The 27422-nt window shown below is 39.3% G+C and overlaps 1 protein-coding gene across 2 annotated transcripts; it reads right to left on the bottom strand.

The window, feature by feature from the left end:
* Positions 1-14480: 14480 nt before the first annotated feature.
* Positions 14481-25550, bottom strand: apbb1 (amyloid beta (A4) precursor protein-binding, family B, member 1 (Fe65)). Of its 2 annotated transcripts, none has more exons than XM_067595128.1 (14): positions 25403-25550; positions 24071-24735; positions 23104-23309; positions 22961-23020; positions 21718-21797; positions 21542-21608; positions 20913-21059; positions 19366-19493; positions 18455-18569; positions 18243-18327; positions 18065-18145; positions 17795-17910; positions 17272-17448; positions 14481-17014 (listed from the first exon to the last, which is right to left on the bottom strand). In XM_067595128.1, exons 2-14 carry the CDS (start codon positions 24711-24713, stop codon positions 16859-16861), a joined length of 2061 nt encoding a protein of 686 aa, XP_067451229.1. In that variant the 5' UTR covers positions 24714-24735; positions 25403-25550; the 3' UTR covers positions 14481-16858. The 2 variants fall into 2 exon arrangements, with proteins under 2 accessions (XP_067451229.1, XP_067451230.1); XM_067595129.1 differs by having other exon boundaries at positions 24071-24730; positions 25403-25526.
* Between the last annotated feature and the right edge of the window lie 1872 nt (positions 25551-27422).

Below are 27422 nucleotides of genomic sequence, written 5' to 3'. Positions count from 1 at the left end.
CTCCTCTGCAGGAAAAGCTGGAAGAAGCAAACATGTCTGATTAATAACTTTCTCCTTGTGCAGTTAAAGACCGCTCGGCAGGGCCACTGTCAGTCAAGAGGGGCAGTGTACTGGGCATACTGCCCACCTAATTCGCTTACTGAGCACTGGGCAGCGTGCCCACCTACTGAAGACGCAGAGCAGACTGTCTCAGGCTGTCAGACTTTTATCTTGGAGATCCACCATGCTGGGCCTGCCAATGAAGACACCGGGAGTCTGTTACAGATCCACTCTTAACACTCTCCCACACATCTTCAGCTGGGAAAAGAGGAAGAAATTAGGGCATATGAAAGTCAACAGAACCAGGCAACATACGCCTTGGTTTAAAACAGATGTCAGTACAGAAGAATATGCTTATATGTATGAAGTCAAATGGGTATATATCTTCACTTAGCTATTAACGTAAAAAAAAAAAAATAGTTGTAAAAATAACTCAATTACATCGCTGTCAGGGTGGTAAAATACAGATGGCCAACATGCCACAAAAGCTAAAATATGTACACATATGTGCGAACACGGATACAGCCATTCTTCTCTTCTATTGCATCAAATTTCCATCTCTCGCTCACGCACTGAATTCCTCTCTAAAACATCACCTCCACTTCAGAGAGACGGAGAGAAGAGAGAGGGCTGGAAGTAGATGGATGATGATTATTCAGGCACACTCTCTCTTCTCTTTCTCCTCTCTCCATTGATCCCGTCCCATCAGAGAGGCTATAAATATTAATAAGAGGGCTTTGTTTTAGCAACCTGTGTGAAGATCAGAGCACAGAACAATAGAAGTATCTGGACATGTATTTTTTTTTTTTGTCTTTTTTTTTTTTGCAGGCAGACAGGCAGGCAACCTGCAGAGTGTCCTTGGGGGAGGGGAGCCTGGGGGGGGGAGCCCTGCCTCAGCCCAGCGCCTCGGGCTCAGTGTGTTCAAGTCAAGGGCAGCTCAAGGGGAGCTGCTAATGTGGGAGACCTGAGTCTGGTCCAAATTAGCCATTCACAGGCTGACTTGTGGTCATAGACAAACATTCAGTGTACTGTATAGTAGAAGATATATTTGTGTCAAATTTTGGGTTGCATAAACAACAACAAATGAGACACATGATTCTCTCATTTCCAAATATCTATCTATATTTTTACACTTATTGCTAATGATATTGAGAATGCAGACAGTTTCTGTTTTAACGTGCTTTAGTTTTAAAGCTGAAATGGGCGAGGCAACCTTTTAACCAGAAGTCTGCCCAACTGAACAATGAAATTTAATTAAGGGTTAAATTTTCCATTGTACCCCCTCATTCCTCCAAGAGAAAAATAGTTTTAAAAAACTGTCATCAAAATGTATCAGTTTTTGGTTCATATAACTCAGTTTTACAGTTCTTTAGTTCTTATTTTCTGATATATAATGTCAGAAACTGAATGACATGTCCATCTCTATAATGCTGGTGGACAATGTAAACCCCGGGGACAATGATGGAAATATGTTTCATAGGTTGCATTTTTATTAATATATCAAAATGTAGTCAATAAACCAAAAACATAAAAGAAAGGTTTTAAGGCAGCATAAATCATAAAGAGAGATATCTCAAAACCTCTGCAAATAAAACCAAAACTATCTCCATGACAAGATCACTGCAGGTAAGAGAGAAAATGTTTTTATTTAGTTTGGGTGAACTGACCCTTTAACTCAATTAAATAGAAAACATAAAGAGATAGAATAGGTCAAATATGAGCCTAAGTGAATTTGACCCTCTTTCCCTTTGCAGTGTCATTTAGTGTCTTAGAATAATATGTGTTTATGTGTTATCTGACCTCCATTTTCTCATCCTGACCTGACTGATAGTGCAAGCGTGTGGGGGTCACAGAGCTCCTACACTTGGTTAAATGTTTTAATGTTGTACCTGACATCATTGTGTTCACAGGTCAGCTAAGGTTGCTAAAAAAAACAAACAAACAACGGTTTGACCCAGGACAAAGAAAGAGAGCTGGTGTCTGAGGGCAGGATAGATCTCTCTGGCTAATGGGAGTTTATGATTTACAGCAGATGTTGGCCAACTCCTTTTCAATCTAGAAACAATACGCGTGACATGGGGCCCATTTCTAGAAGGGAACAAATCGATGATATAGAATGGTGTGGATTTTATGAGAAGTTGGGCTGGGTTGGCTGTGGGGGAATGACTGATGTAAACCATCCAAGCTGATCCACAGAGCACAGGGGCTGCCTGTGTGATGTGTGGAAACAAAGTGAAGCAGGCGTCTGGGTTAGATATTGCTCTATAAAGGGGGGTTGGGTGTGCACAGGGGATTATTCTGATGTTTCTTTTGTTTGTTTTTTCATACAGAAGCTGATTATTATTTTATTGAAACTGCTGAGGAATGACTGCATGTAGTCCCAATCCTTCCCCACCTCTTGTTTTGGAGTCAGCATCAGTTTGGAGAGGCTCTCCAAATAGAGGTAGAATAACCGCTCTACCACTTATGACTTCTTCTTCTTCTTGTGCTGTGTGACTGCAGATTGCATCCAATTAAATTTTGCATTTCCACCCTTCTGGTGTTCATTCTTTTTCTTGAATTATTCACAAGATGTTACGCACAGCTGTGAATGGGAAGGTGTGTCCAAACTTTTGAGTGTTACTGTATGCAAAATAATGACAAAATCTGAGTTCAAAAGTAAAGTGGATGGCTAAACTGTCACTTGACAGAGTAAATTTCTTATTAGACACCACTGCTCTTCATGTAAATGTGCAATCAGAAGGGGGAGTGTCGACTGCAAGTGCAAAAGGAAAAAAGAAACAAAAGAGTCTTGTGGCGCACTTGATGAATTCTGCCTCCTACATTGGAAAGAAAGTTTGTTTTTAATGTTAGAAATCATCAGCATGAAGCACATGATGAAATATCATTTATTCACGTTGTTGAAATGAAATGCACTGCCTTGATTTTATACTCAGAGGGGGGAAAAAAAAGATGTGTATGACAATAGCAGTGGGAGGAAATAATCAGGACTCATTAGAGTCCACATGTTATGACAGAGAAGGAAGCCCTAAATCAACAAGCAAAATTAAGAACAGTGGGGTGTTGTGTTGACAGTGTCCAATAGTTTGCAAAAATGTGACACAAATCCCGCAGGGGCAGTGACAAAAAAGAAAATCATTTTACTACCTTTGTTTAAATTTCTCTGCCTTTCTTAACTGAGCTTAATAGAAGAGTTTGGAGACTGCAAGCTCTCATTCAAAAACCAAGAATCACCAGCCAGCAGAAGATAGAGAAAGAAATCAGCAGCACCATGTCCGCCTCTATTGTTCAGACTGTCAGGTTACAAGAGCAGCCAACATGAGACTGACTACGCAGCAATGTATACACTTGACCGCTTTGACCATATGGGAGTATTTTTCTTCTCCCTCTTAAAGCCCTTTCGAGAGAACCAGCAAGGTGTGTGCTTGCGTTTCATTTGTTGCGAGCCACTTGAGAGTCTCCAGTATGACCTGTAAACAGGTTTCCCTGCATCCCAGCCAGCAGTGCGCCGGTGTCGCCTGTCTGCAACAGTGCCGAGCCAAGCGTTGTCCATGTCACGCTCCGATAGCTCAATTTAAATGGAAATTGGATGAACTACTTGGAAGTGATCCAGCCATCCAGAACAATTAACCCATATTACTGGCAGACCTTGAAGGAGTAATTTGACTTTGAATGAGAATGGGGAGGGAAGCCTGCTGTGTTTAATACTACTGGAAACAAAATAGCTCCAAGTGCTGAAAATATCCTGTTTGCTGCTTTTGGTAGCAGAGATTTGATGTCAAACTTTGTAAATCCTATTTACAGTATATATTTAAAATGATGTGAGCAGTAAACCATTTCTGGACTAAAAGTACTTCACCAAACAGGATTTAAATTAATGATAATGTTTATTTTCACTCCACTATTTCATTCAAGCAATAATGAAACTTGTATTCAAGTGGTTTCTATTACTGCTCCAGTGGATAGATGGGAGCCCACATGCTTATCTACAGAAGTCACTAATGTGCTGCTGTCTTTAGCTGAAATTTACAACCAGTATTAGAAGCAGTGCCAAAAGGATAAAGCTATAGGGTTACTGTACATCTATCTTATTGTCAACAAATTCTATTAAAAGACCAAAAACAAAAAAATCTATTAGTCCGTCTCTCAATACTTTCCAATTCCCCTACCCTGACTATGGCTCTATGACCTAAGCACATTTATTTCTACTGAAGACATAACGCTTACTTTTAACTTTTTTAAAAAAAAAAAAAAAGTTAGGGGTCTGCTTTCCAAGGACTTACAACATTGTAAAAAAACATTTTTCTTTATTACATTTAGAAAGAATATGTTTCAATATGTTTCCTGTATATGAAATACTGTACGTATGTGTATTCTGCACACTGATTGTTAAAAATACAAGTCACAAATATATACCTCCATTTTTGAAAAAAGTTAAGTAAAACGTTACTCACACAGGAGTAAATAATATATTTCTTGGGGACTATTTTCAGCGACAGATTATTATACATTTGGACTATTACGGCAGCAGGACAGTGTGGGTGCTCATGTTCATTTTGATGAAGCAACATGTTATCCAGCGCGATAGAAGGGCTCACTGATATCTTCTTAACAGTTTTGTAGACACTGGGACTCTACAGCACAGAGGCTTTGGCTGCACAGATAATACCTTGGATCAAGTCATAGTTGGTTTTGCTCTTTTCATGTGATTTGTTATATGAAAAAGAAAGAAAAAAATAGGGAATATTGCCAGCCTTATCCTTTAAGGTCTTGCTCAAGGGTGACCTTTCTCTTCAGTGATTTTAAAAATAGATACACAAGCATGTGCAGAAGATGCACATGGTTGTGCATCCACCGTGAAGAATCCACCATGACTCATCACAAGTCGATCTATTCGAGTAAATTAACATTAAAAGAAGAACATTCCAGTTGTATTTAGAGATCTAGATATTAAGAGAGGAGCGTAATATAAAGAGGATAAAGCTCAGTGACATCTTAATGTTGTAGAAATGGCCGAAGCAGAGCATGACACGATCTCGATATTTAAGGGTTAGTTCACCCAAATTACAAAACACTATTTCACAAGTGTCAGAGATGGATATCTTACAACTTGGCCAGATAAAACTAAGTTATCTGTATAGCAAGATGCTACTAGGGCTATGTGAGAGACAATACTTTGACTCTGCATCTGAAGCGATAATACAGTTGCTGTTAGGGAAAGCCACTGTTCATGGATTCTCAGCACAAATACCATTCAGACATAAAAAGCAAATCAAAAGTCCTGCTTTTATTGTCAATATTTACAATTACATTTTAGAAATCTGGCTAACACAACTGTCTAAATGTGAAAGAAAGAAAAGAGTGGTTTGGGGATTGCATGACATTTTCATTCTCTTCCTTTGATCTCTTATTTGCAAAATGTGGCCAAATTGAATCCATGAACATGACTATCTGTATTCTCAATCTGAAGATCAGAAAGAAATGTGAGCAAAAGGTCATTTTTCCTTTCAGATCATTTGGCATTGATTGGATAATCAAGGTTAGACAAATAATTGGAACGAGTATAGCCTTCGAAAGTATGTGATTTGAGATTAAACACACAAACATTTGGCCAGACTGAGAGACAGACAAATAATGAAACACATACTAATTTTTACACGCAAGTATTGTGTATTCAGAGCAGAGTTTGATCTGAGGAAGGAAGGAGATTGTTCTCCTTACTCCCTTGTCCTTCTTCGGTGTTGACGAGAGAAGGCTGGGAAGGGGGGGGTGGACAAAAGCAGCTGAATTCACGGCACTCTGTATGCAGGGGACTCAAGCGTGTTGGACTTTTGAGTCAGTCAGGTAATGGGTGAAATTGTGTCTGCTGCACAGCTTATAAATCGCAGTGCTGGCAGTATTTATCTATGTCTCAGACAATCCTGCTGGGAGATGGGAACGGTGAAATGAGAATCAACAGCCTGCTTCTCCTCCCCTCAGCTCCCGTCAGGTCATTTCACCCCTACCTCTTTGCCTCTCGAAGGCAACATGTGAGGAGAAACTGATAAATATAAAGCAACTTGAAAACCGCCTGCCTCTGCCCTCTGCATTTCACTACAAATCCTCAGGTCATTTTAATGTATTTTGTCCAAACCAAAAAGGGAACTTGGCTTAGCTGCCTTTTTTGCTGAAATTCCATGCAAAGATATGATATGATGAAATGTTTATTCCTCTTTCAAACCACTCCCTGTCCGCCACTACTATATTAAAGGCCATCATCTCTAATCCTCCACTGCGTTTCCACTCAAACTTTGCATATTTCATCTCCCAAATCAGAGGTTTTTTACACTCTGGTGATGGCAGGCCTGCTTTGTAATAAAAGACAGGACAGGAGCTATTTCTAGTCTCCCATCCTAGACAATTACCCTTTGGCTTTGTCTCTTAACAGTCAGACCTTGTTACCACATCTCCAAAGGATAGAATAGAGGGGACAGACATGGTCACAAGGAGAGGGTGGATGAAGAAAAGAGGACAGGAACATAGGGAGGTAACAATAACACGCAATTTCAGACTTCATTGTAATTCCGCTCTCATCTCGGTCCCAAGTGACAAGCAGCGAGCCGCCCAGGATTCTAATCATTCCTGTTGTCAGATTGGTACCCCAAGTGAGATTGAGTTGATTGCTTGAACAAATTTGCAAAGTAACGATGCAATTTGCTGCAGTATGCCTTGGGAGGGTTTGGGGGCGTCAGATTGGTGGGGTTCTGTGGAGAGACTTGCAGGAAACCAGGCTGAGAAGTTGTTGTCTTCTTATAAAGATTTGTCTGGAAGTAAATAAATCTCACTGTTGATCATTACACCTGTAAGACAATAAACCATTTTATATCTGCTTAAGTTTTAAAGGAACAGTTGTACACTTATTTGTTTTCTTGCCAAGAGTTAGGTGAGAAGATTCATCACTCTTTATGTCCATATAGATGAGATAGATAGATTAGCATAAAAAGGGAAATAGCTAGCCTGCCAGCACCTCTAAAGCTTACTAATGAACATGTTGTAGGCCTCTCTCATTTGTTTAAAAAAATTTATTTGTGTTTTACGGGAGGTTATGTGCAGGTCTAGGCTATTTCTTGGCTGAGCTCAGTGACTTCACCTGTACGACCACAAATAGTTGTCTTTGCACTTCGGTTTTTGAAAGGATTAAACAAATTAGGTTATAACATGTTCATTTATGAGCTTTGGAGGTGCTGATGGGGCGGGGGGATTAACCTCTGGACCAGAGCTGGGTGATATGCTTGGGGTTGATTCACAATTTTTTTTTTGCCTGCAAAATGCAGGGTTGAAACATCATATTTTTTATACTGTAGTGCAAGAAGACCTGCACCACCTGCAAGGCTATCATTATACATAAAATGCAGGTTATCCTGCACATCTATTGACTGTCAGTACCAGATGCTTCAAGTAAATAGAGCATGCAAGGACAGACAAAGTAGAATCTAGAAACTGTTGACTCGACTCCCAGCTCTTCAACTCTTGTCACCAGAGATGACACCTCTTCAATAAACACAAACCAAGAGCCAGTGGTGGAAGAAGTATTCAGATCATTTACGTAAGTTAAAGTACCAGTACTGCACTGTAAAAATACTCCATTTCAAGTAAAAGTTCTGCATAAAAAAAACTACTTAAGTAAAAGTATTAGCAGCAAAATGTAATATGTGAGTATTAAGGTAAAATTACCTATTTATATTATTATATATGACATCATTAGATTATTAATACTGAAGCATCAGTGTGTAAGCAGCATGTTACTGTTGTAGCTGCTGGAGGTGGAGCTAGTTTGAACTACTTTATATACAGTTAGCTAGTTTAGTCCAATGGTTCCCAACATAGGGGTCAGGCCCCTCCAAAGGGTCACCAGATAAATCTGAGGGGTCGTGAGATGATTAATGGAAGAAGAAAGAAGAAGAAACAGAGTACTGATATACAAATCTGTTCTCAGGTTTTGGAATTTTTCCCTAATCTTTGATTTTTGGGGAAATATTCGATAATTTGAACATTCATTGAAATAAAACCATTTTTAGATTATTAATAGATTTATAGATTTATTTGGTGGAGCTGTTAACAACTCATAGATATCTGAAATGTGACCCCGACTACACACTGCTTTTTGTAAGATATCAAAAGCCAAAAAGGTTGGAAACCACTGATTTCATCTGTTGTGTTGTATTTTAAAAGCTGGTTATATTATCCATTGTGTCAAATCAAAAGTAACTAAAGCTGTCAAATAAACGTAGTACAATGTTTCCCTCTGAAATATAGCGGAGTGGAAGTATAAAGAAGCATCAAATGGAAATACTCAAGTGAAGTACAAGTACCTCAAAATTGTACAATACTTAAGTAAATGTATTTAGTTACTTTCCACCACTGCTGAGAGTGCAGACCAGTGTGAAGAGTCATTTCTGTCCATCTCATAGATGCGACTGTTAAATTCATTACAAGATAGAGACATCTAGCCCCCTGCAGTCATCAAAGACCCGTAAACAAATATTGTAATAACTTGATTTTCACAATTTAGACATTTTACACATCATGGAAAAAGAAAAATTCTAATTTATTGGATATATCTTCCAGCCCTACTCTGGACAGAGGCAGGCTGGTTGTGTCCCCCTGCCTCCAGTCTTTATGCTAAGCTAAGCTAAACTGCTGCTCGGTGTTCATATTTACCTTCTAATATGAGATTGATATCTATCTTATCATCCACTCTCAGCACTTACGTGTCTAACTAACTGCTTTAAAACTCAGAAGACTGATGTGAAATGGTTAATTATTTGGTACTAGACAATCAGTAAATGAACTATTCCAAATTTTGTGTCTGTTACAACCTCTGTAACACTTTGGGAATGTTTCATCCTTGTGTATAATGAGATATGTCATTTTCCACTAACTCCAATCATTGGACATTACGGCCCGACAAACCCCAATCATCCCAGGGTATGAATATGAATTGGTTGCTGTCTGTCATCTCAAGTTTAATGATTAAAGACTCCAGTGACATGGTGGTGCACCATATATAAAGACCATTCATTTACAATGTGACAGTTGCTATTCTTCATTGCAATAACTCTATTATGGAATTTGACAATTTTTAATAGAAATGACTGATTGGAGGAGGGAGAGAGGGGGCCAAGATGTGCCTGAAAAGTATATTTGTCTTGAAATAAAAGTGCCAGTGACTTGCCAGTGAATTGTAGCCTACTGAGATCTTAGCGGCAGACTCCAGGCATTTTCATTCATGCATTGTTTGCAAACAAATCTGTGACAAACATCAAAAGATCAATTTTAAGCTTAACAGGTGGGAAGCTCAAAGGAATATTTGTTAGATGACAGCTTTTCCCCCCCCTGCATTGCATCTCTCTTTTCTCTCTCAAGAATTCAATAAATATATCATCTGTGCCAAGACTACAAAATACTGACTAGAAGAACTATAATCTATAGTATTGATATAATAATATATCAAGATATCTTCAAATTACAACAATTGCAAAAGTAGCAGGAAAGTCCTCGCACGAAATCTCAGAGAAGTGCAAAACTTAAAAAGCATCTTACATGTTTTTTCCTAATGTCATATCCTTATATTTTATACTTTGTACACATAGTACCCTTGTCTTTATATATTGTATTATGTTTTATTCCAACTAGTAACGTCTGTTTAAGTGCTTTACAGTTAAATAAAGTTTGCTTGAACTTACATTTAGGGCTTTAGCTATAGCATTAAGGACACTGAAATCATGTTTCAATAATTTTTCTGGGTATTAGCTATCTGGGTTTTACAATTAAACAATCTGATAGATGTTTTATGTGCTATTTTAGTCTCAATATATTTAAACTACTACTGCTACTACTGCTGCTTACAAGTTAATAATTCATCATTTCCCCACCAGAGATTTATTCTTAGCAGTGTGGCGAAAGCTTTGAAACAGCTCACCATCCTTAATGTTGGCAAATAACACTTACAGTATTATTAAAACAGTTTACCAAATGAATTAAATTTTAAAAATACTTAAATTTATTTTTTGGTCCTGGTTGAGATTTTCTGGGAGAGCAGGGACATCAATGGGGGGCTGAGTAAACACTGCTAAAATATAAACCAAGAAATAATATACTGTAATGCTCCCACTGACCTTTAAATCTAAATTTACCAGTCTTTGACATACAACAATATGATGTATTTCTGAGCCTGTTTAACATGTCATGCATCATCACACGGCGCTGCATGTTACAGCACCACAGAGTAAGTTGAGGCTTCCCTGTAAGATTGGTATGTGTGTTGAACTGTTACTGAACCACCGCTGAGCTGCTGGAATCGCTGGAGGACCACTGGAGAAACGATTATCCAGACACCAGTGGGCTGCTGGCTGCTCCCACCAGCAAAGCAATCACTGTGTTATTTGGGAAAGAATGAATTACTGGACATTTTGAGATTAGGCCGCTTAATCCTCAAATGAATGGCTCAGGGCATTAATAGAGACTATACCAACATTTGTGTGCATCTGTATTGTCTGTCGTATATTCTCTATCGCCTGCTTCTAACATATTTTCTATTCATGTGAATTTGTATGACTGTGTGAGCAGGAATTGTTTTTTCATAAAACTCCCTATAGTAGTAGAATAAAAAAAATACTATCCGCTCCTTTGGTTTTCCTTTGTAGTTGATCCAACTCTTGGTGTGTGATTTGCTGTGGCCCTTGCCAAAGCTCGGAGCTCTGTGGTGTCGTCCCTGATTACCAAGAAGCAAAGATCTCTGTAGAACCCAAGAGTGAGCAAAACAAAAAAAGCAGCAGACTGTAATGGGTAAGCACTGCTGAAATAAAGGCTGCAAAGAATATGAGAATCCTTATGCGAAGAGGTTTATTCTCGCAATATGAATCAGTCAGAAAAGACTGTGCCCCACAGGGATTTCCATCATCTCTCTCTCAGACCTTGATAGAGGTTTAAGACGGAGCTTGCTCGGGCTCTTTTATCTAGCCTGAGATTGGTGATTAGATTGAAGAGCCCAGCAGAGGAGGCAGAAGTCCTCTCCTCCACACCGAGAGGAAAAGCAATGTTCCACAAGACTACACATTCATTACTCAAAATAAATCTCCATTAAACAAATGCCATATGCATAATTAGGCTATAGGAATAATTATAATTGTGATTAGTTTCTCCATGGACCGACCTATGTAAATTGTGATTGACACCCAGCAAATACTGAGCGCATAAATCAGGCCTCAGTGATACACGGACACACACTGCAGCCCAATAACAAGCATCAGAATACAGGCCACAAAGGGAATTAGGGCATGAGTGGCTGTAAAAACATGCGACCATGGCACATTCATAACCCAAGAAGAGAACTACTGAATGTTTATTGTAAAAATTCAAAGAAATTTCACCGAATATGAGCAATAATCCGCCAAGAGATAGTAAAAATTACCCATGTCCACTCCTGTGATGTAAAACTGGGCAATTTTTGTTTGAAAACACACCAGTCGTATGTTTAACCCATGATGCAACAGGACACACTATGCCAGTGGACTTTGATATGTTTAATCTATACAAACAGAAGTCAATCAGTCACCTAGCAGAGGGGTCCCAGTCTCTGTCTTCAAAAGGAAGCGATTATAGCCAGAGCCTTGATCTGTCCGACTGCTCCGGGATCCCGCTGGCAGGGCAGAGCTGTTATTCATGTGGCGATGTGGAGCCCATTATTACCAGTCTGCAGCTGCTGTGGATTCCACTTGATGTGCACCTTTCATCTCCAAAGCCATCTCTTAGGGAAACCATAACAGTACACTCAGTAGAGTGTGGATCTCCGCCAGGTGTGTCTGGTGGCATGTGGGTGGTGAAGCACCTACTGCGACGCCACCACAACTGCCAAATGCAACTGGTGGAGATGTGTAAAGTTTTGAATAAAGTTTTTTTTGTATAGTATTGTTTTCTTTAAGATGTATAGAATAGTGTCAGTGGTGGACTCAGGCTGTCTGAGAGGCAGGAGTGAAAAAATATAAAAGGGCGCTTGATACATTCAATGGGCCGCCATCAGCAGAGAACAACGATGCCTGGTCGGTAAAAAGGCTGCATAACATTTTAAATGTTTATTTCTCATCTGTCATAAAAACATGGAACTATTAACATTTTTAGAATTAGCTTTAAACAGTCTGGTCAGGGAAGCATGAAACTTGGTAAAAATCAAAGGAGAAATCTTTTGGCCATGAGTTTGTAAAGTTAATGACCTTGTTATGGTCAATTGGGAGTCTTCCTTCTCCACATTGGTTTCTAAGCTGGGTCTTAATCAGCTTCAGTTTGGAGAATGATCAATCGACTGATGCAGTTGTCTCTGGCAATGTAGCATATATTTTGACGAGTTTTGTGTTATTGCAGGGCTACTCAAATGGTTCCCTGTCATAACAGGATACATTTTTTAAAACTTTTTAACATGCCTAGGCAGAGGTTCAAGTTCTACTGGGCAATCCATCTAATTGCTAAAGGCTAATGTAAACATACTTTTATCTCTCTCATCTCCTCCCTGGCCGCCTCTAGCTGCATTTTTCACATCCCTTGGTATTGTCTTCAATGTTCTGTCTCTTCTTGGCATCTTGTAATCACAGGGTAACCTAATGCTAATCTCCCTCTCTACAAGTGCAAGTTAATCCAAGCTAAAGGGTTGTAAACACATTTTGAATAAAGAATACTCTAATGATTTCCTTAAAGATTTTACTACACCACAAACTTGACTCCCAGTTTGCATTAAATATTTAATATCGAGTTAGCTAAGTATGTATCTAGCTAGTTAGCTGCTATCTATCTAGCATATTGTAGCATGTTATAACAGCTTTGGACAGGCCTAAACATGCAACCAATTTAGAAGTCTACAGTATACATAGATTAATAATGCATCTTTGATAAAAATTTAATCCATACACTCGTTTTAACTGCAAAAAGCCTTGCTATCAAACCTTGCTTGTCAAGGTTACAGCTTAGACTGCACTGACCCAAACAATCTAAAGAGGTTGTGACAAACTAGTGAGTAGTACTGTACCAGAATCAACTGAATGGAGTAATGTCAGCCACAACAGCTACATGTTTTTAAGGGTGCTTTATTTCCCTAATGGTCTGCCTACATAAAGGATACATTCATTTCTACCATAATGGCCAGTTTACTCCATCGTAAAGGCATCTTACAGGGCAAAGTATCTCATGTTCTTCACTGGAAGGGCACTTAACCATGTTTATTCTCAGATACAGTACACCCTATAGGGCACTTCACCATGTTTTTTCTTTCATTGAAAGAGCACCCAATTCTACACTGAAGGGAACCCTAAATGGTACTTTTTCTACTTTTTTTCCACCAGATGGGCACCCATACAGAACCTGCAGCTCACCCCATTACAACGGCAACTCATAGGGCACTGCATTACATCTTGTGGGGGTACTTTGCAGGGCAATATCACACGTTCTTCCACTGAAAGGGCAGCAATGAGGGCACGTCAGGCTACTTCATCCTGATTTACCCAGAACTCAGACAGCGATTACAGAACTTTGGTAGCTTTTCTCCTTTCTGCGTGCACTCTAGAGGGCATTTTATTATGTTTGCTCTACTCTGGGGGCACCTTAGGGAGCACTTTCACTGTATTTTTTTGAGACAAATTTTCTATGGATGTCAGTTTTTGAGCCATAACAAAATCCAAAATGTGGGCTGCAACAGACTAGGTAAGGTTTGTATTTAGCCTAGCCGATTGCCATAAATGCCTTTTGCTGTCATAACACATATCATAAAATGGTGAGGACTGATGAAAAGATGAAAGGTTAAGCTTTACTATAGGCTCATAAGGAATTGTGTTATAAAATGTTTGGTTTTTTTAAACGTTTTTCACTGCAACCACTAGAGATCCTTAAGCATAGTCATAAATGTGCACAAAAAATATTAGGCTAATAGGTCCAGTTGTTTGCAAGATTAGCTGCGGACAGATGCATACGTCCACGCACACGCACACACACACACACACACACACACGCACACGCACACGCACACGCACACGCACACACACAGACAGCAGTGCTGATATGAATTGAACAGGTGAATGGGGGGGAGGTTAGCATCTTTTATTCCTGCGCTATGTCTGGCCTGTCAATACATATGGTAAAAACCAATGTCAGCAGGTTTAATGCATATGCAAAAGGACCAGACATGTTATGTGTGGCTTCTTTTACATTTTAATGAAAAAGCTGCAAATGACAGATAAAGCCATTGATAGAAAATGAAAAAAAGCGTGTATGCTATAGGAGACATTTTCAGACTATAGGATCCAAACCTGCCCTTTGGAAACCAATCTCTTCAGATTCACTTGGCTTCACACCAGCCTAAAAACAGCAAAACCTCATCAGTGAGTCATAAGGTATTAAAAGACCACAAGATAAACAGCTATGATATGTTCACATTTATTGTGCAGTGACTTTTATATACATACATTTTATACACCTAATTTACATGAACAGAAATAAATTAATCTGCTAATGTTCTTTAACTCATCTGGCTTTAGTGTTGCCACTGACCGGACACAGCAAACTTTGAAGGAGTAAAAGCACAATAATTCCAAGTGACACATGAGTGACAAGGCAGTAATATGAGTAGTCTAATGTTGATTAGTGTTTATATCTTACACGTATAAAGAGGCAGTTGATAAGAGTTTTAGTGTTTGGTAACTTCTAAAACATTAAAAACATCACTAGGGATCTGTGTCACACTTGTTAACATTCTTCTGAGGATACTTTCATTATAGAAATCATTTTTAAAATGATGATTTGAAAGGTAAAGTTTCTAGGAAATGAAAGAGTCACAGTGAAAATGACTCAATGCTTATAGCAGGTAGGTGAAATGATTTTAAAAATATTTCCATCTCAGACCATGGCGGTTTAACAACGTTACACACAACAACTCAAAAACAGTTAACACAAAGTCTCTCTTTAAAAAAGAAAAAAAAAATCTCAGCATGATGCATGATGCAATTTGTTTATGGTATTAAGAAATCACTGTTTCAAACATGTATTTTTTGTGTACATGTCTACACATTGCTTTCCACAATATTTTGTTGTAATTTCATTGAGTGATATATCTCCGCTAAAAGAATTTCTAATTTGTAAAAAGACACATTTTGATGTGGTTTCGTCTGTATCTGTAGATTTGTTTTTTTATCGCTTTATAGTGAAGTCAGTTAGCCTGAGGATGTTTATTAAGCAGCTACCAAAGAAATGCCCTGCAGAGGTCAAAGTTACCAAAAATCTTACAAACTGCGTCTTTAATATTAGAGATGACTAGTACTATTGTGCTACATACAGTATTAATCACTTACATATACATAAAGATAAAATACAACTTGGCTAATTAGTGTGTTCTTTATAAAAAGTAAATCTAATAATGTGAAAATCATCTTACTTGTGTACATTTTAGTGTGTTGAAACAATAAAAATACATTAATGGGAGTGGCCACGGCCCACACGTCAAAATGTGGCAAGGAAAAAATAAAAATGTAAACCACCGGAGAAGTCTTCTCTAGGTTTCCCATATACACAAACTGTAAATACAAACATTAACCTGCTCTCATCTTCTAAATGTTCTAATGCTAGCTTATGATAAACACTGACACTTACTAGAGTGACATGCCTAGGAAACACGAGAACAACACACCAACCCCAGCCTCCTCTTACCATAAACACAGAGAGAATTTACAGGATACATTGATGGGTCTTAAGCACTAAACTGCTGCAAGCAGCAATAACTCTAAGCTATCAAAACATGCAGCTTGTGGTGAGGTTCTACAGTACTATTCAGTAGTTGGTGGCGGTAAACGGCTGTGTGAAAAACCCAGAGTTTGTATTTCTTATTACTATTATTTCTATCACACCAGAATGATTTTTCATCATGGCTCCATTGTTCCATTAGCCTTGCACCCAATGTAGCCAGACTCTCATTAACACATAATCACATGGCAGCCATCTTATCACCACACCATACAGGAACATCTGTTTATTGCACACTAGCACTGAACTTGCAAATGTTCATGCAGAATGTATGAGAAACACACTACACTCAAATCAGTGGTTGCTCACTATGTGACAGATGACCATACAGCTCTTTGGAAGACTAAAATACATTGTTTGGGAGGGTCGGAGACATATAACTACGTGGCACACTACTGAAGCGTCTACAGCGCTTGTATTACAACCTAAGGTGGTAGAGAGAGGTGCAATGATGTTTTAGAAAAACAACATTAGGATGCTTGACACCATCTGAAAATGACTGCATTACAGTACCTTCTTTAGACAGTAGAAAAAGGAGGAGTGTTAGAGATGGTAATTGCACCAAGGAGGAGAAGGGAACGAGACAACTTCTGTGAGAATCTAGCAACCTCTTTTTCAAGCAAATTTTTAGCGTCTTTTAGCATGTAAAATATATTACATCCATATCCAACATTCATAGCATTGTTTCTGTTAAAACACAAAAATAGTTAAGAATCACAGAAAGAATCCCAGCCAAGAAAAAATAGATGCCAGGGTTTCATCTGTTTGGAGATGAGTTTAAAATCGTTGTATAAAGTAAAAGCCCCAAAAAGGAAATAAATGCTATCTTTTCAGTCACACATTTTCCCCCACAAACTACTCCACGCACTAGACTAGCGGCTAGACAAGTGAAACGGTCGTAAGGCGCAACTGTGGCAGAAGGATGAGAGCAGACGTGAGAGTGAGAAGGGATTGTTGTGATGGACCTTGTATTTAATGGACTGTGGATCATCTTCGCTCCGACTCAGGGGGATTGAGAGCCTGACCTGTAGCTCTTAAAGCTGCCCAGGAGACTCTGGACCCCCTTCTTGACACGTCGAGCCACAGAGTCAGAAGGAGGAGTGGGCAGACAGGAGGCTAGGCTAGGTGGACGTGCATCCAAACATTTCTGGTAGCGAAGCTATAAAAAGAAAACACACACACACACACCCATAAATGGTCAACCACAGACACTAGACTAAACACAAACACTGGATTCTGCATTTAAACATCTGGGTGAGTTTTGCAAAAATCAATTTGGAACACAAAAAAGAAAAAGTCCTGACAGAATTAAAACACAGAGAATAATGCATATTCAGATATCATTGGCGAGTCCTTTACATTTCCTGTCTCAAATGTGTGTGTGACTTTCATCTCATGTATTTGTTGATGACTCACCATGCAGGCAGCCTGTACAGCCTCGCTCAGACTGGCAGCATTGGGTTCGCACCAGAACTTGTGGCAGGTGAACTCTCTGGGACCCTCCGCCATGATGAAAGCAAAGGTGTGAACGTCCTTCCCGACACCCATGAAAGACAGGAAACGCACCCTGCACTCTGACAACACCTCTTCATTCTGGAGTAGGAAATATTGAAGATTTTATAAAGATTCATTTGAATATTTTATATGGTTACTATTTTTACATTTTCACAAATTGTAATATTCATGATGTATCTCCAGCCAAAATACATCTTGGAATTGTGAAGTTTCCAAAAGAAAAAACAGGAAAACATCAATCACAGTTAAAGCACATCTTACCTAAGTTCACCTTTTTAAAGCTATGCAGCTACAGGTAACTTACATAAATCCATGATGCCTAAAATGACCCTGCACTTCATGATGAAACCTTTGCCCCTAATTCACAAATCAACACTGTCACCCTCCCGCAGTCCCGAGTCATGTTCAGTTTGTCATCTGTTACCTGTCTTGAAAGTATCGTGAGGGTGGCAGGTGCGACATTCACAGAGACAGGAGTCCATTCGCTTTTATCTTTCTCATTCATTGCTACCTCTAGCGCATCATTGATTATATCCATACCTGAGGAAAAACACACACAGAGCACATGATAGGATGCATTAACATTATCATAGCCAATCATAATAATGAAACAAAAAATAAAACAACATGCTAAGGCACAAACTGCTTCAGTGATTAAATAAATCATGGCAATATCTGAGCGTTTTTTTCTTACCCACAGGCTTCACCACAGGCCCACTACCAAGGTAATAAACATTAAAGCGCTGGAAGAGTTCATTTTTCGGAGCAGGAAACTCTGTTAAGAAATAAGGCAGCATTGAGTATTCTGTTTCAACACTTTGAACAATAAGTAGTATACAAATATTCAAACCCTTTAAGGTAGTTTGCTTTACCTTCAACAGGGATGACCACAGGTTTACCCGGGTCAGAGTCCAGCCTGCTCACCCCTGGCCTGGTCGCTTTTCTCTCCATCATTATCTAAAGTAACATCAGAGAAGAAAATATGTGGAAATTACAGGTTAGAATTTTTTTTGTGGATTATAAAAAAAAAAAGGCATTATGCGGAATACATAATCATACATATTCAAAACAAACAGGAGCTGACCTTTGAACACATTTCATGTAAGCTGGTGGCGATGTTCTTGGCAGGTGAGTCACAGCGGAAAACATGACACTTCAGAACCTGGGTCAGGTTGTCTCGAGCCACATAAGCGAAGTCCCTGCAGGTGAAACCAGATTGAAAAGGCTACATTCACATGCTGAATCATTAATACTAGCATAAATGTGTGAGCCAGTTAGTACAAATGTATGCTTACAGGCACATAAAACACACAAACACAGACACAAACACTACTAGAAGTAACAACAGCACAAGACAATCATAAGAAAACACTTTTAAGATAGAATTCATTTAAGTATACCTTTCCCTGTTCAGGTCGGAAAAAGCAGCATGGAAGAAAAAACACGATTGTTAGAATACGGTGATGCAGGTAGGAGACAAAAACAGGACATATCAGGGTTGTTATTAGTCTGTAATGTTCTTCACAATCCAGCAGAGGGCAGCAACATGCATTAAAAACAGCACACACAAGCCATGGCAGATCCCTGTAAGATCCCCTCCAGACATGTTTTATGAGATATAAAAATACTCTGCTTTGAATAATAATGTGTCAGATTTGGTTTTTCCATTAAAAAAAGTTCAATTACCGGGTTAAAAATTCTTCAAATTACATCTACTCCTTCTACCTCATTAAAAATCCATAATATATGACACACTTGTGTAAGTTGCATACTGGCCTAGGATTAGCTTTGCTAAATGTGAATATAAAAGAAATTTTTCCTCCATGACCAATAAAAAGTATGGTTTAGATCTGAGATCAGACATGCAATAAAACTGGCCAATGATCAAATGGCCTTTTTGAAGCAAGCTTTGTTAAAAGCAAACGTAAAAGTTGAGTACATAAACAATGTGAAGATCTGGCATCTCTTCTTTGTTTTTGTCTGGTGGATACTGACCTGCCATTGTCTCGGCCTACACCCCAAACACGGATGCTGCCAATTGGCTGAGCATGAAGCAGTGTCTGGCCCAGTGGGTCGATCAAGTTCATGGTGTCATTCTCCAGCACCATCAGCATATCCTTTCCCTGTCAAAACACACACTCTCTTAGTATGAGTGGTCTGACTTAAAAGACAGGGTCAGACATCACCGATGGCCCGCAGCCAGTAAAAGTTTATGCGGGGCAAGTTGTCTGTCACTTCTGATTGGCGGTCACTGGTCCGCCAATCAGAGTCATGGGTAAGTCCCTTCGAAAAAGAAAGTAACCCAGCCACAGAGAAGCACCTGCAGCACGTCGCTCTTCACGCTTGATGGAAAAGACGCACTGTTTCCAGGACAGAGAAGCACTGTGGGCGGTTCGAGCCTCAGCCTGGTGGAGTAAGAGGTAGCTCACGTGCCTGCTAACGTGTATGTTATACGTGTGTGTGTGTGTGTGTGTGTAATGTTACCGACACTAGATAGTCACCTCAGCTTGTGTTGTTTTCTGTTGATGTACCAGCTGCACCAAACTCAGCTGTGGTTGGATCTTATTTGTGCCGTGTACCTCACTAAGGCAGCGTGTTGTGTAACCAGCTGTTGTAGAGCAAGTGTACCATGCACATAGTGGTAATTTAATTGCTCTGTGTAGCTCTGTGTTTCTGTTGCTGCTATGAATAACTACTTCGGACTTTGGAGAGGGACGGCGCTTTTTGTCCCAGCTCATATACACTCAGCTAGATTTAACCCTTTTGTATTACCGTCTGTCTGGCCTGCCACTGGACAGCGAGCTGTGGGGCTGGAAACACAGTTTTTGTCCTTTCCATTGTTATTTCAAAAACAACGTCTCTGCCTTTGTGTGTTTCAAATGCTTTTTACAGTTTTGACAAGGTTACTAAAATGTAATTCCTTGTTGATGCAATTATAATTACAGTTACAGGCTGAAACTCATTTTTAAAACAATCCTAATGAATTCCCCTTTTACCCAGAATCCCCTTATAGAAAAGGACACTATAAGGAGAATGTGCTTAATTTCATATTTTGCATATTTGTATAATATCTCAATATTACATATCCATAAGTAAAGGAAAATAACTAAATCTCAAAGGGAACTTCACTGTTGTGCGTATTATGTTTGCAATGAATAAATCACCAAAATTGTGGAGAAAAAAAGTTATTTTCATTTTTTGGCTGACGGGCCAGTGAAAATACACCAGGGGCCAGTAAAACTCTGATCTACTGACCAAGTGGGCTGGCAGGGAAAAAAAATTACATTGGACCCTGAAAGATCTTGCCTATTTTTACTACTTGAGATAATTTCCAAACTCCAGTATAAGTTTTGACAGAGAAACTTTTCAGAACAGCCTAAAAAAATACCTGGAAACGGTGGTTGGCAATAACAAAAGATTTTAGTGTTATTCAAGTACTATTATAAAATACAATGAAACTGTGTGAGCGTCTGAGTGTGAATTTAAAACATTACAGGAAGTATCACTCAAGTGTCTGTGTAATTCAGTAAAAATCATCTCACCTCTCCCCAGATCCCAGCGGTGTCGTGAAGGTTGTGTTTGTGATAAGAGAGCTGTCTGATGCAGTTATTGACAGCGACGCTGCTCTTGCCTGGCGCCATGTCCTCCTCAGACATCTCTACCCAGCCCAAGGAGCGCACTGCAAAGCACTAACAGAACAAAAGATGGAGAACAGTAATGTTAGGAAACAGGTCATTTAGGAGTCTTTTATTACACACTTCGTTTTGCTGGCAACTCCATTACTGAGTGAATGCTTGCTTGGCAAAAACATGCAAATACGACAAGAAAAACAATCCCACTTATGGCTTTATTGCTCAGGGTGCACAAAAAGTGCAAAAATAAATCAACTGCTATTCCAGCACTATTCATATGTACGAGAACATTCATTCCACAACACAACAAAACAAACTTCAAGTGTTTTTGCTTTTTCCACTGCGTGATTGGAAGGAGCTAGTATATAAAATATAAAATAATTTCACTCTCTGCATTTTCCGAGCAGTTTTCAACTCCAGTTCTGACGCCAGTTGTTCTTTTCAAGAGTAGCAGCAGTAATTTTCATACTCAATCTGGTTTTGAGCCCACAATTTACTCTCAACATAGTCTAGAAATCCAACAGGAAATACCAATTTACCTTAGTCTCTAAATCTGTGCAGAGCGGAGCGAGCTTCTCTTCTTCATCAGACTGGGAGCAATTGTAGCTAAAAGATAGAAGAGAAAAAGAACAGAAAATGAGAATAAGAACAGGTGGAAACTAAAGAAAACCAAATACTACCTAATAACTAATTAAATGACTGTAACGCTACATACTTTAAGTTGATGGATGCATAGCGTAGAGTTGCCCCTTCAAACTCCTTCAGACTTTGATCAGATGCAACCTCTCCCTCCTCCTAAAGAAACAGATGAGAAGAAAAACAAATAGTGATGAGTTACAAATGGAAACTACATTTTACAGCATAGGCTGAGAGTGAGACATCAGTCACCATTCAGTTAACCTGACTAATGAAAAATATTTTGATCAAATGATCATGTACCAATAAGACATTAAGGGTCCTGAAATAGTGGGCCATGTGAATTTGAGTTCAGATATCATCAGTTGTCTTATGGCTTATGTATATATGTTAAAAAAAAAAAAAGATCCACAACTATTTTTGTTGCCCTCAAGATGTGGAATTATATACCAATTAGGGATGTCAACGGTTAACCATCGAGAATATTTTTGACCGGTTACGCATGTCAGTCTATATATTAATTTGCATACACACTCCGCTAACGGCTAGACAATTATGGTGTAAAACCAACTCATATATGGAGTGTTTTATTGTGGGTTGTTTGTAGCATTAATGTTGCTATGCTAGCGAGTGTCTTACAGTCTGTATAGTGAGTGTGTTAGAGTCAGTCAGCACTGAAAGTGTTTCGTTAGTCCAGTTTAACCTGCAGAAACCTGGAGTTTCTGAAGGCTTGAGTAACGTGTTTTTCTGCCACGAAGGAAATAAATTCATGATGACTGAAACAAGTCCAATGCGTCTTCCAATGTCTCTACTGCAGAAAACGGAATATGTCAAGCTGCCAAATACCGCTGTCACAGATGATAAGGAGTCTTATAAATGCTAACTGCCGGAGAAAATAATTTTAGACCGCTTCCAAGAGCCTGGCAGGAGAGTGTGTGAGTCTGTAACTATACTATGATGTAAATTATATTCAAAAAGTAACCTTATTTTTCCGGTCGTCTTATAAGAGTCGCCTTATATTCATATTATCATTTATATTTGTACCTCAAGCCTGAGTATGTTATGCCATCGAGAGCTACTGTGACTAAACACATTGAAAAATACTTTGAGGAGAAGGATGAGCTAAAAGTCAAGCTAGCTCTGACCACAGGAGAGCTCTCACAAATGAAAGCTACATCACAACTTTTCCTAAAAATTAACCTGTTAGTTACCGCTTAATGGGTATTGATCTGTCAAAGCAAAATTAACCGACTGGCATCCCTAAAAACCAATTCATCTCCTCTCTAGTGTGCAAGCAAAACATCATTCTTGGCGTGACTTGCCTTCCACAGCTCTCCTTCACCTGCTCCTTCGTCTGTGCCAGAAAGGTTAGCCCAAGATTCCTGGAAAATTTAACAGTAGTTTTAATATCTATAGTCTCACATGTCAGTATCTCTATCCAAGCAAAATGTGCATTAGACCTCACCTCATGCTCCTCACATGGTGTAGTCTCCAGGGACATAGTGGACGACATCATGGAGTCACCGACTTTACCCAGAGGTGAAGGAGGCTCCCATTGGGTGGTGCCTGTGGGGATGTGCCAGTAGTATGTACCCGATGTATCTCGCACCCTCATCCAGCCTGAGGGGAGGTCTGTGTCAGTCTCAAAAGCACTGGAGTCCCAGAAGGACTCTAAGAGGCAAGAAGAAAAGGAGAAACAAAAAAGAAAAGTTGCTCCAGGTCTGGTTTAAAAGGAGAAAGAAAAACACTCTGACCATGACAGAAGAAACATAAACAAAAAGGAAGAAACAGGGACACCACTTTCAAATTGAAACACTAAATTCTTAAAATTAGGTCACCTTGCTTGTTCCAACAAACTATGAAGCATGTAGTGTTGCATTTGTTAAGTTGTTTTACCTCATAGATGTTGGTTTGAGGCAAAAATGTCATAAACAGATCAGATAACTTAAATATTACAGAGGTGATTACATGAAACGTCATTGGCATCAACAAGAGGTTCAACCAGACGCACCAAATCAACATTTTTCAATAAGAGATCATGGAGATTGTCTCCAATGCTCAGTTTTTACATTCCATCGTACAGAAAGTTATAATAACAATACAATAGCTACATAATCCTGCAGATTTTATGTTTATTACATGTTTGCAGAGTATTGGATTTCTTCTGTAATCATTAAATGTTTAGAAAAGCCATGTGCATAATATGGGCCTTTTCACATTAAGTTTAAAACAAATAATTATTTAAAGTTAAAATTTAGAGTCTCAACTCTGAAAGATATGCTATTTACTCACACAACCCTTTCACCCAAATATTTGCAATAGAAACAATTTAAACCTCCACACCTTCAAACTGTGACTCATGGGTGTAAAAAAAAGATTTATTATACCAGACATGTGTGGCTTAGACGTCAGCCCATTGTTCTTCTATTTACCTCTGTTGCCATTTGGAGAGCTGTCAGCTGTGTTGTCCTGAGACACCGTGGGCCAGCTGGACTCTTCATCACTCGGTGTCCCGTTCATGTTGGAGAACAAGAGACAGGCATTCCTTCCAACAACACTGCCCTCTCTCTGAGTCTCCATATTACTCTGTTTTACAGCCCCTTTCTCTCCTCTGGTGTCACCTGATGTCTCTTCATCCTCCTCTGACTTCTCCTCCTTTTCTGTATTATCCTCTTCTCTCTCTTTCTCCTTTTCTTCTGTGGACTCCAGAGTTTCGATGAGAAGCGGCTCATTAAGGATGTTTTTGGACTCCTCCTGGCTGAGACCAGGTGTCATTGCTATTTTGGGAGACTTGGTTTGCTCCTCATTTCCCTGTTGTTCTTCCTGAGTGGTGTTCTGATGTGGGAAGTCCTCCTTGTTCCCATTCTGGCTGATATTGCAGTTGTGGTCCTGGTCCTGCTGGTTCTCGGCTACTTTCCGCAGCTGGTTCCGGCCTTCCTTTACCCACTTGGCATTGTTGCCTGTGGACTCCTGGTCGCACCAGTGGCTGCTGTCATTCAGCTTGTTCTTTAACTCTTCATCTTGCTTTTGTTTATTCACAACATATGACATATCTTCATCGTCATGGCCACCCATGGTAACTTTCCATGCAACTGCTCTGATTGAGAGAGATGTTGAGATTTATTAGCATTGCCGTCAGCAGGCTAGCAAATAAGAGGCTAACGTTAGCTTGTTTTGACTCTACCTTGTCAGAGTTAGAGAATAAGAGCTGCAATCGCTGGGTATGATAATATTACGCAATGTTAAGTAAGTCGCAACTGCAAATAAAAGCTTAAGTTGACGAAACTATACAGCAAAAAGCAAGATTTCGAGCTGAAGACTAAAGTCTGTTTCGCATTCGTCTATTCCGGGTCGCTAACAATTGCCGTTACTTTCACTGTTGGATTTTTCGGACGAATGTGAAACGAACTTCAGCAGCTTCACCTTCCATTTGCCAACACGACCTTTTTCTCTTTTGATATTGAGCTCAATATAGAACGAATCAGGAGCTCAGTGCATCATTATAGATTCAGAAGACCGGTTTTTAACAAAAAATACATTCTAAACCCACACTGCGTGCTAAAACACAGCGATATTAATCGAATACCATCGCCGCAGCTGGATCTAACGGGCACCATCCACCATCATCACCGTCGTCATCTTGGCTAGGCTAACGCTAGCTCCACGGCTAGCTAGCAAGCTAACGTTGCCAAACAAGAAAATCAAAGCGAACTTAGCTTAAGTGACAGTGATTCATCAAGCTTATGTTAAAAATGTCGACTTACCAGGTCCACCAAACCCCCTGTTTTCGAGATATGCTGAACTATGCGAGCTAACTACATATTTCCATAAATCGTGTTCTGGGTGGTGGTTTCTGTCAGTGGGCTCGACTGGTGATGGAGGGCGAACCTGCGTCACGGATTAACGTCACGCCCAGAGCCCACTGCTGCCAGTCAGGAGGGGAAAAACAGGAAAGTTTTGGACAATATTGATCCGGCTCTGTTTGCTATGATTAAATTAATCTAATTTAATATTATATATAATGCTTAGCTTCCGTGCCAACAGTAATATTTACATAGTCTGGTACGTGCAACAAATAGCAACATATACAGACATTTCGCAAAAAAGTAGATATAGAATTGTTATAGGCATTTATCAAAGAAAAATAAAATAAAAAGGAGCACTGTCTCCAGCAGTCCAAGAAGGGTCTTGAATTAATTTAATTTAAATTGATCCTGAAAAGTAATTAAAACCACTTACATAGAAAAGAGATTGAAAAATAGTGCATTTATATGAATAACAATAATAATAATAAGTTATAATAATATATTGAATTTGTACTGCTCTTTTCATTCATAGTGAAACTCAAAGTGCTACAGTATTAATAACACAGAACACACAACATGAAGAAAATTTTAATAAAGAGTTAAGATGAAAAAGCCTTCCTAAATAGAAAGGTTTTTAGGCCTTTTTTGAGAATCTAGGGTCTGAGCTGCCCTCAGATGGTTAGGTTGCTCCACAAGCATGGTGCAGTAGCACAGAAGGCCCCATGGTGTGGAGCTTAGTACTGGTGGCCCTGAGGAGCAAGCTTCTGGCAGATCTGAGGGTACAGTTGGACGTTTGTGGTGTGATCTGTTCCAGTAGGTAGGAAGGCGCATGTCTGATAATGGATTTGTATGTGAGCAGCAGGACTTTGTAGTCAATCCTGAAGGAGACAGGGAGCCAGTGCAATGAAAACAGTATTGATGTTGTATGTTTGTGTTTTTGCACTCTCATCAGGATCCTGGCAGTGCTGTTTTGAATGTACTGAAGCCTCTGGATGCTCCTGCCAGAGATCCCTGTGAAGAGCTGCATTGCAGTAGTCCAGTCTTGAGGAGATAAAGGCGTGGACAAGTTTCACTGCATCTGACAGGGTTAGAGAGGGGCAGATTTGGAGATGTTTTTGAGATGGTAGAAAGAGGCTTTGCACAGATGTCTTATATGGTCATCAAAAGTAAGCTGAAGGTCAAACCTTACACCCAGATTATTGACTGAGGAGGAAAGAGGGATGTCCTGGCTGTCAAATGTGAGATGAATTACGGGGGATGACTGAATCTGGTGTGGAGCACCAATAAGCAGAGCTTCAGTTTTGCTGCTATTTAACTGGAGGAAATCTTAAAACAGGTGCTGAGGTGTGACATGGCTGCAGAAGGGCTTGAGGCAGTTTTGATGTAAAGCTGGGTATCATCAGCATAGCAATTATATCCCAGGTCTGATGATGACACGTCCAAAGGGGAGCATGTAGGGCCAAGATAGTGAAATCAAACTAGCTTCAAAAATTTGCATGGGTAGGCTATTATATAAAAATATTTTAGCAAACAAATAAGATGTTCAACTGTTGATCTTTAAACTGCAAACTACCCATTGCTTGTGGTTTACATTTTTTGAACAAACTGTCTTTGCTTTTGGAGCGATGATGGAAAGGTATAATAATTACTTAATTAAATTGTAGGAGCTATTGAATACATCTTTAACTTTTAACTTTAACAGGTGATGGAAAATGTTCAAATCTAAGTATATTTTTCATCAACTTTTTATAGTATATATGTACTGTATATTCTCTATGGCCATCAGTCAGGCAGGGCAACAGATATATTTCCTGAAGAACATTTATACCTTTTCTGTCGCTTATTTGACAGAGACTCAACCCAAACAAAAAAAATTGTAAAAACATCCACACTCAACCAAATATCAGTGGTATTATTATTACTATTGTTGTTGCTTACAGTTTTTTACAATTCCCACTATAAATTCACACAGTCAGGA

This window comes from Thunnus thynnus, chromosome 7 (assembly GCF_963924715.1).
Source record: "Thunnus thynnus chromosome 7, fThuThy2.1, whole genome shotgun sequence".
Taxonomy (NCBI): domain Eukaryota; kingdom Metazoa; phylum Chordata; class Actinopteri; order Scombriformes; family Scombridae; genus Thunnus; species Thunnus thynnus.
The sequence above is the reverse complement of the archived record's forward strand: the minus strand, read 5'-3'. Positions and strand labels throughout refer to the sequence as shown.

Excerpts from the sequence above, each read along its gene's own strand:
- apbb1 (XM_067595128.1), bottom strand. The coding sequence starts at position 24,713 with ATGGGTGGCCATGACGATGAAGATATGTCATATGTTGTGAATAAACAA. Across the intron at positions 18,570-19,365 it reads GTAGGCCGAGACAATGGCAG|GGACTTCGCTTATGTGGCTC; the intron begins GTCAGTATCCAC and ends TTTCACCTGCAG. Across the intron at positions 18,146-18,242 it reads TGTGGTCATCCCTGTTGAAG|AGTTTCCTGCTCCGAAAAAT; the intron begins GTAAAGCAAACT and ends ATTTCTTAACAG.